At 38.4% G+C, this 8,886-nt stretch overlaps 2 protein-coding genes, 2 long non-coding RNA genes and 1 other non-coding gene across 5 annotated transcripts; 3 read left to right on the top strand and 2 right to left on the bottom strand.

The window, feature by feature from the left end:
• The first annotated feature begins 2,858 nt into the window (after nt 1-2,858).
• AT5G09965 lies at nt 2,859-3,326 on the top strand. The gene has a single exon (NR_143251.1). It is a non-coding gene; the product is annotated as an other RNA (long non-coding RNA).
• A 487-nt stretch (nt 3,327-3,813) lies between these two features.
• On the bottom strand, nt 3,814-4,114 carry AT5G09955. The gene has a single exon (NR_143250.1). It is a non-coding gene; the product is annotated as an other RNA (long non-coding RNA).
• Nucleotides 4,115-4,834: 720 nt separating this feature from the next.
• On the top strand, nt 4,835-5,987 carry AT5G67640 (uncharacterized protein). The gene is made up of 4 exons (NM_126164.3): nt 4,835-5,059; nt 5,143-5,191; nt 5,262-5,588; nt 5,833-5,987. The coding sequence occupies exons 1-4, from the start codon at nt 4,955-4,957 to the stop codon at nt 5,955-5,957; spliced, it is 606 nt and encodes a 201-aa protein (NP_201565.1). The 5' UTR covers nt 4,835-4,954; the 3' UTR covers nt 5,958-5,987.
• Nucleotides 5,988-6,102: 115 nt separating this feature from the next.
• AT5G67630 (P-loop containing nucleoside triphosphate hydrolases superfamily protein) lies at nt 6,103-8,125 on the top strand. Its single transcript, NM_126163.3, has 2 exons — nt 6,103-6,945; nt 7,308-8,125. The coding sequence occupies exons 1-2, from the start codon at nt 6,197-6,199 to the stop codon at nt 7,966-7,968; spliced, it is 1,410 nt and encodes a 469-aa protein (NP_201564.1). The 5' UTR covers nt 6,103-6,196; the 3' UTR covers nt 7,969-8,125.
• A 298-nt stretch (nt 8,126-8,423) lies between these two features.
• Nucleotides 8,424-8,618, bottom strand: U2.8. The gene has a single exon (NR_143249.1). It is a non-coding gene; the product is annotated as an other RNA (small nuclear RNA).
• Between the last annotated feature and the right edge of the window lie 268 nt (nt 8,619-8,886).

Raw genomic sequence — 8,886 nt, 5'->3', positions numbered from 1 at the left:
GATCTAAAAACCCTAAATCCTAAACCATATACCTATACCATACCCTAAATCCCTATACCATATACCCTATACCCTATACCCTATACCCTAAATCCCTAAACCCTAAACTCTAAACCGTAGGGTTTATGAGTTTGCATAAAGTGTCTTGTATAAGTGTTTCTAACATGTGAGTTTGCATAAGAGTCTCAACTATGTGTTTGTTCAAACGTGACGTAAGTGTTTAGACCAGAGCCGGCCGTGAGCACAAGCGGGTCAAGCCCATGCTTGCGGCCGATTATCATATAATTATGTTTTGCTGCTTCATAATTTTGAAATTGTTTTGTGGTTAAGTGGTCGGGTCGGAGATGAGTTAGTTCTCATACATCTCAAATTCAAATCTTCCAAAATGTTAGGTTCACTCTACTTTATTTTATTTTTATTTTTTAAGTTTAAATTTCCATTAGAAATAACTTGAACTTTATTTCAAATGAACATTAGAAAGAATTGTCACTCTACCTTATTTCTATTATTATGAATACGTGTAAAGTAATTCTTTTTTACAATAAACATGTATAAAGTGACCTACTTTTGTTCTTTTCTTATAGCCTTGTAAATCATAGGGACGGCTCTAGTTTAGAATAAAGTGTTGCATAAGTGCTTCGACTAACATGTGAGTCCATTTTTGTGAGTTTGCATAAGTGTTGCGCGTTCGACAATTTGAATTTGATGCATAAGTGCTTTGACTAATTTATGAGTTTTGTCTAAGTGATTCGACATTTCGACTAAACCCTAAAACTGGCGTGTGAGTTTTGCCTAAATTCTTCGACTAGAGTGTGTGTTTTGCATGCTTCGACTAGAGTTTTGCCTAAATGTTTCGATTTAGGTTTCATAATTATGGTTGTGGTATGATGCATTTTAGCTATATAGCTTTTACGTTTTGCATTTGCACTGGGGTTGGTTAGCTATTTTTATCATTTGTCGCTTGACGCTATGTTTGCATCCTATACATCCATCTACCTAACACACACAAACAAAATATAACCCTACACATACATCTATTGCATCCATCCTCTCACCATATACATACACATCTAACTCACACATAATAAAAACCCTAATCATACATCTATTACATCATTAATATTATCACCACACAGACACATAATAACCCTACACATACACATCTATCATTACGTACATCATCCACTCTCTGATACCAGTTGGTATCAGATTCATCTCGTTCCTCGTGGTTTGATTCTCTTTCACCGATGTCTTTAAAAAAACATGAGATGGGAGACCAATTATAAGTTTCGTATTCCCAACCTCCATGGTGGAATCTCTAGTGATTCGTTACTAGATTGGCTTGTGGAGATTGAAGAAATTTGGGAGTTTCAAAACGTTTCGGATGATCTATTTGTTTCGCTTGTAGTTAAGTAATTTCGAGGGCAAGCCGCATCATGGTGGCAACAAGTACAGAAAACAAACAAGGCAAGAATCCTATTAAATCATGGGATAAACTTAAGGAGAAGCTATGCAAAACTTTTTCACCTCCTCATTATACGAGTTTGGTGTCTAATCGTTTGAAGAATTAAAACAAAGAGCCCGATTTGGGGATGATTTCACGAAGAATTGTCACGTTCAAGTCAACAACTTCGTGGAGAAGCCTGCTTATGATCAGATGGTCACGTTCAAGACAAGGACTTTGTTGCTAAGTCCGTCCATGGTATTAATGAGGATGAGTTATCTATCTACATAAAGCATTTTCTTGAGGTAGCCGTCAATGATATATATGGTGATAAATTATCTACTATAGAACCACTCTTCGATGTCAAGGAAGTCAGTGACAGTGTTGTCGATGTTGAAGGCGACGATGGTTTAATAAACCCCAACGACACGGACGATGACGCTGATGTTGCAGATCCTGATGAACATGATCAAATTCAAGAGGAAGATAGTGACTTTGATGCCAAAAAGCTTGATATTAATTTATCTACATCGGAGTCCCTCTCCAATGGGGATTTAATATATGATGTCAAAGTTAACATGCCGATTGATAATATCAAACCCATAGATTTCGTTTCCGATGTCTTTGCTCTGGTGTGATGAAGACGTCAAAGACGCATATTTCATCGGGAATCAAGAAGTGGAATCACATATTAACCATGAACTAGTCATCAACAATCTTGACGAGAAGGAGGAAGTTTCATTTATGTACAAGGAAAAATACAATTATTCTATTTCTCTTGCAAATCGTCAATGGAATGTCAATGACGAACCTCCAGATCGTGGTCGAAGTGAGATTTTGGTTTTTGACGGTAAGGTTGATCTCTGCAACAAGCTCTATGGTACTCTGGTTTCTTATATCTCTAATGAGAAAACTCATTGTTATGATGATTCTTACGAAGAAGACAAAGAGATAATTGAAGTTAAATTGCTTGAGAAATCAAAAATTCTTGTACCTTTTCGTCATTGGAGATTGATAAGAGAAGATTTCCATGTGAGCAGATCTGCATGTGAGTTACGAGAGAAATCAAAAAGAGGATGAAAAAAAGATGTGCCAGTCAATAACAGAGTTTTTGAATTGGGGTTTGGAAGAAGAAATCATACTGCAAATTCCATCTTGGCTCCAACGTGACATCTCCGACGAAGACGTAAATATCATAAATCACATTGCTTTCTTCTTTATATTTGGAGCTTTGATTTTAGAGAAGAAATGTGTGGTGGGTTTATTTGTTCACAATAACATAGTTATGACGTTATTATCACGTGAGATTACGTGGGTGTCTTATGTGGCCACCAATTCCATGTGTCTCCTTCTCAATACGGATGAAGCTTGTAAAAGAAGAAAAGTATTTCAGTTGTTGGATGCGCGGGAGGGGAAAATAGTGTACTGCTGATGGGCTCTACGCTTGGGCTTTTATCTTCTTGGCCCAGTATTGTTGAGTTGTTGTTTGTCTTGTTGTGGGCCTTATTGTGGCCCAAATAGTGGGCCGAGTAACATGTGCAACTTTATCTTTGATCACATAAAGATAGAGTTGGTGTTTAGTAGCTGCTACTCCCACCACCATTGACATTGTTTTATGTTTCTCCGCATAGCCAAGTTGTGAGGTTATCTCTTCTCGCAAGATAAAAGGCTAAAGAAGTTTTTGCTTATCAATACACACTCTACGGACAGTTTACGGTGTAAGCGACAACAAACCAGTTTCATGAGCATCGTCTTCCCCATATGAAGCTAGTTCTTCTTCATCCTCACTTCTTTCGGCAAGCTATAAATAAGTCTAAAGATGTTGTACTAATCTGTGGAGCCATGCCGGATATGACGAAGTTACACCATCACCGCCTACTTGATCTCTCCATTCTAGAAAATCTTTTTGTGAACAGAGGGAATCATAAGAACAGAGTGAAGTGTGTTTTCTCGTCCATGTTTTGATGTCTTATATGGGCGTTTCAATGGACTTTGGTGAAGTGCAGATAGTGAGAGTCTAAAATGCTTTTTGTTTTGTCTATTTTGCTCAACATCTGGTGCCTCCATTTGAATCTTTATTGGAAAGTGGCTTTGTTGGCTGGGAGACTTCTACATTTTTTTGGCTGCTGTGGGATACTTTTTCATTTGTGGCTTCTAAAAAGAGAAGAGAAGATGTGTTTATCAAACACTTGGGGTTCTACGTTGGGGTCGCAACATGTCTTAGGTGGAAGGATAATGTGTTGAATTGTAACGAGATCAACACTTGTGGACTTTTCGGAAATCATACTATTCACGAGAACAGTCGCTTTTTGGTTGTAATGAGTTCTTTCGACGCCGTACCTTTTGTCGGTGACTTGTCAAAGGTCCACATTTTGCACCACCACCAGGATCTTGTCAACATCAAGTCAGCATTGAGTGGAGCTTCTAAATGGGTAAACAGAACTGTTCGTAACCCACAATCGGATTTCTGTTACATGTCCACAATATTTATGTGTTGGAGTGACGTTGCTTACACAACAAGCAAGCTCTTGACATGTGAACATGAATGCAGTCAATGTTGTGTTCATGTGAAAGTTACTTGATTTCAGCTTGGATATGCAGGCAACAATTAAATGGAGAGGAAAGATCTGCGAGGTGATGAGTTTATCCAAAAAGACAGAGGATATCTTGGTCACATGTGTTCAAGGAATCTTGGAATTCATTTAACAAAGTTTTTATATGGAGGAAGCTTTAGCAAGTCGCTCTTGAGGCTGAAAAGGAAACGCCATAAAGTTCTTAAGAGAAAGTATTATGAATTGGTGGACAAAGGATGTCTTCAAAGATTTCAGATTTGGGTCGAATCTTTCTAACCCAGAAGGGCTGATGCAGCGTATCTCAAAGACGAACGTGTTGTTCGTCCCGTTTGGGCTGGCTCGTTGTTTGGGTTTTGTTTCTCATGGGCTTCATGTTTATTTAGCCTTTTAGTACTTGTATTCGTTTGCTTCTCTTTTATGTTAGTTTTTTTTTTTATCTTTCTCTTATTTGAAAAGACGTAATTTAGTATTGTAATTAGTTTTGATTATTGATTAAAGAGTTTTAAAGAGTGTTTTGTGTAAAGCCTATAAAAAAGGACTCCTAACCCTAAGAGCTTGTGTTCAAGCCCTGTAAGGAGGACTTGCAAAACCTTGTCGATATCGATCCCTTAGAATCGATCTCGATCTTATCATTTATTGCTTCTTCGTCAAGTTTTGACGTTTTAGCAAGATCTATTCGTGAATCCGACTTTTCCTGCAATCATGGAATAAGAATGTGTTTTTTTTTAAAATGTGTTTATTAAAGAAAGAAGGAAAAAAAAAGTTTTAGTTACATTTGACGTGAACTCTTTGACTTGTGTGGGTGCAATACTATATCAAAAAAATTGGGAGTAGTAATACAGTTACCACTAAAGTTTAGGGACATAATGAACAAAAAAAAAAAAAAAAGTTACACATCTTATGAATTAGACGGAGATTTCGCTGCCAAGTGCCGACGATGCGACGGCGAGAAGAAAAGCGTCGAGAATTTCACGAAGCTCTTCTTCAAACACTGTATCCTCCTTCATCGCCACCTTCTTCTCCTTCCTATTCTCCGCCTCCGGTATTTTCTCAATCTCTATTTGTGTCAATTTGTTAGTTCTCGATTGGGTTATGAATCGATAAATGTTCCCGCCATTGTTTCAGGTGGAGGTTGTTGATAACGAACCATTCGATGTGTCACTCATAAACCCAGGTACGATTAATGTAATCTTAACAAGTTATTTACACTTTGGAAGTCACATTCAAATTTGTTTATTATTCAGAGGATTACTTGAAAATCGATTCATCTAATCACGGAGAAGACAAAGAAATCGGAGACGAATTGGGGATTGCAGAGAAACAGAGTCGAGCGCAGAGAAAGAGGTTAAGGAAGAAGATGCTCAAAGAGGAAGCAGCTCGACGGAAGAAAGTCATCGGACCTTTACTTCCGACTGAAATGCTTCAGACCCATGATGAAAGAAGTGTCGGAGATGCTTGTGGGAGCAATGTTGAAGAAGAAGATTCTGACGGTGGCGAAGAAGAGGTTGATGGGAGCATTAGCAACATATGCTCACAACTTGTTCGACCAAATGCCCAAGAGAAGAAAGAAGGTACACACAGCTTTTGACTTTTTTGACGATATCCTTAGTTTCAAATCTTTTGGGAAAAATTCGTACTTTATCTAACTAGATTTCATAACACATGTACGTATTCAGATCAAGGGTTTGACTTTAATCAAAATCTACTAGCTCATCAAGTTGTTGTCTCATTGTTGGTCCTGTGCAAATTACTCAAACGTTCTCTTTTGTGTATTAATTACATTACGCGTCTGACTCTTTATTTTTTGTTTGGTAGGACTAATCGGTGACAATGATAAGACGAGAAAAGTCAAGAAGAGAAGAAATGCTAAGAAACTGGCCAAAGAGAGTTCTAAGAATATCCAGGATGGATCCAATGCAATCCCTGAAATTCCTAATTAGGGTTCAAATTATCACAGACCTTTATCTAAGAGTTAATTACTTCATCTTTAATAATTCAAGGGTATATTACTAAATTTATAATTCTCGTCTATAAGATTTGTGAGTTCCTTTTATGCCCTTGTTAAGAGGATTTAACTCTTACATCGTCATTGCCATTGTGTAGCTTTTCTCTAAACCCTAAAACCTTAACTTTTTGCTCTTCTCCCTCCGCCTCAATCGCACGAAGACGATAATCGAATATGGCGGAACTAAAGCTATCAGAGAGTCGGGACTTAACCAGAGTCGAGCGAATCGGCGCACACTCACACATCAGAGGACTAGGTCTCGACTCTGCCCTCGAGCCGCGAGCTGTTTCCGAAGGTATGGTCGGTCAAGTGAAGGCGCGTAAAGCCGCCGGTGTAATCCTTCAGATGATTAGAGAAGGGAAAATCGCGGGTCGGGCTATTCTAATAGCGGGTCAACCCGGAACGGGTAAGACAGCGATTGCAATGGGTATGGCGAAATCTCTTGGCTTGGAAACTCCTTTTGCGATGATTGCAGGAAGTGAAATTTTCTCATTAGAGATGTCAAAGACAGAAGCTTTGACTCAGTCTTTTCGTAAAGCGATTGGTGTTAGGATCAAAGAAGAGACAGAGGTTATTGAAGGAGAAGTTGTTGAGGTTCAGATTGATAGGCCTGCTTCTTCTGGTGTTGCTTCCAAGTCAGGGAAGATGACTATGAAAACGACTGATATGGAAACTGTGTATGATATGGGAGCTAAGATGATTGAGGCTTTGAACAAGGAGAAAGTGCAGAGTGGTGATGTTATTGCCATTGATAAAGCTACTGGGAAGATTACTAAGCTTGGAAGATCGTTTTCGAGGTCTCGTGATTATGATGCTATGGGTGCGCAGACCAAGTTTGTGCAGTGCCCTGAAGGTGAGTTGCAGAAGAGGAAAGAGGTTGTACATTGTGTCACTCTTCACGAGATTGATGTTATCAACAGCAGGTACTTTTAACATTCCCTGAATTGTAAACATTGGTAATCATGATTTGGTATCTGCAATACCAATGTAGGTTGCAAAATTGAAGTTTTAGTGATTAGGTGATTGGGAATTTAGTTGATTTGGCTCACTAATTTCAGATGAGATGTCTCAAATTTGAGATTAATTCATTGCTTTATATGCTCTTGAAATTCTCAAGCTCATTTTCTTTAGCAGTGTGTAGTCAGAGCACTCTTTATAACTATAACTAACTCATCTGTTTGTGGTATCGTTAGAACCAATTTTGGTTGCGGAATTTAATGTTTGAAACATGATTGGTAGAACAAAAAAAAGTAACTTTGTGTACTTCTTCTTTGTTTGCTTGCAGGACACAAGGGTTTCTTGCCCTTTTCACTGGCGATACTGGAGAAATCCGATCAGAAGTCCGGGAACAAATTGATACAAAAGTAGCTGAATGGAGAGAAGAAGGAAAAGCAGAGATAGTTCCCGGAGTTCTCTTCATTGATGAAGTCCACATGCTCGACATCGAATGCTTCTCATTCCTTAACCGAGCTCTAGAAAACGAAATGTCACCAATCCTTGTGGTGGCAACAAACCGAGGAGTGACGACAATCCGTGGCACAAACCAGAAATCACCACACGGGATCCCGATTGATCTCCTTGACCGTCTTCTCATCATCACTACCCAACCTTACACAGACGATGACATAAGGAAGATATTAGAAATCCGTTGCCAAGAGGAAGACGTTGAGATGAACGAAGAGGCCAAACAGCTTTTGACATTGATCGGACGTGATACATCTCTAAGGTATGCGATTCATCTTATAACCGCAGCTGCATTGTCATGCCAGAAACGGAAAGGGAAAGTCGTGGAGGTTGAGGATATTCAGAGAGTTTACAGACTGTTCTTGGATGTGAGGAGATCGATGCAGTATCTTGTTGAGTATCAGAGTCAGTATATGTTCAGTGAACCAATCAAAAACGATGAAGCTGCTGCAGAAGACGAACAAGATGCTATGCAGATCTGAGGATCCACCTCTGTTTGCCTTATTTATCATGTTTCGTGGTGATATGTATGATTAGGATGTTGAACTCGGATTTATGTTTTTTTTTTTTTAAGTTGTGACGAGATTCGGTTCTAGAAAATGATTTAACCAAGTTCAATACAGATCGGTTTGGTACAAATTTGATTTTGTTTGGATTTGGTCAACTTATTTCGGTTCGGTTAGACTAGACTGTAGGAGATGGTTTTACTAAATTAGTCTGGCCCGTTAAGACTTTATATGGGCTTTAAGCCCAATATTGACGAGTATAGTGAATCTCTCTCTTATCATTAAATACATGTAAGCGTGTGTTGTTCGCAAAATTTGACACGCATGCAAGTCTCTACCATCAGAGTAAATTAATTACGAGTGTTCTCTTACCAGACTTCATCGGTTTTTGGTGGCGTGTTTTGGTGTAACGAATTTATTTTGCTTGGTCGGGTCAATTTCAACTTATTTAGTGAAATATTATCTAAATTTATGAATAAACGTGTGTCCTTGAATTTCTTGAATAAAGATTTCAAAACAAACGGCTTTGTAGAACAAGAGTTAATGATAGAAGGCCAAACAAATTGTTCCAAACTCATGGATTGAATTAATCTAATTTACACATCGCTTGCAAGTAATTAGAAAAAACAAACATCACACGCTGGTGAATCCAACCAAAAATATGCATTATAAAAAGTCGAACAAATCTATTGACAGTAAAGAGTCGCAGTGTCTTTAGGTACTCTGCCATTGTGACATCTGATTCAACTCGTCATGGGTCCCATACTACATTTTATCATTCTCACTGTTACCGTAACTCTGAATCAACAGCTTCCTTTGGAACAGCCTTTATTTGTAATAGTACTTTTTATTCTTCGAAACAATCGGATTGTGATATGATGCGGATTGTGATAT

This window comes from Arabidopsis thaliana, chromosome 5 (genome assembly GCF_000001735.4).
Source record: "Arabidopsis thaliana chromosome 5, partial sequence".
NCBI lineage: Eukaryota > Viridiplantae > Streptophyta > Magnoliopsida > Brassicales > Brassicaceae > Arabidopsis > Arabidopsis thaliana.
This window is presented reverse-complemented; position numbering and strand designations above follow the sequence as displayed.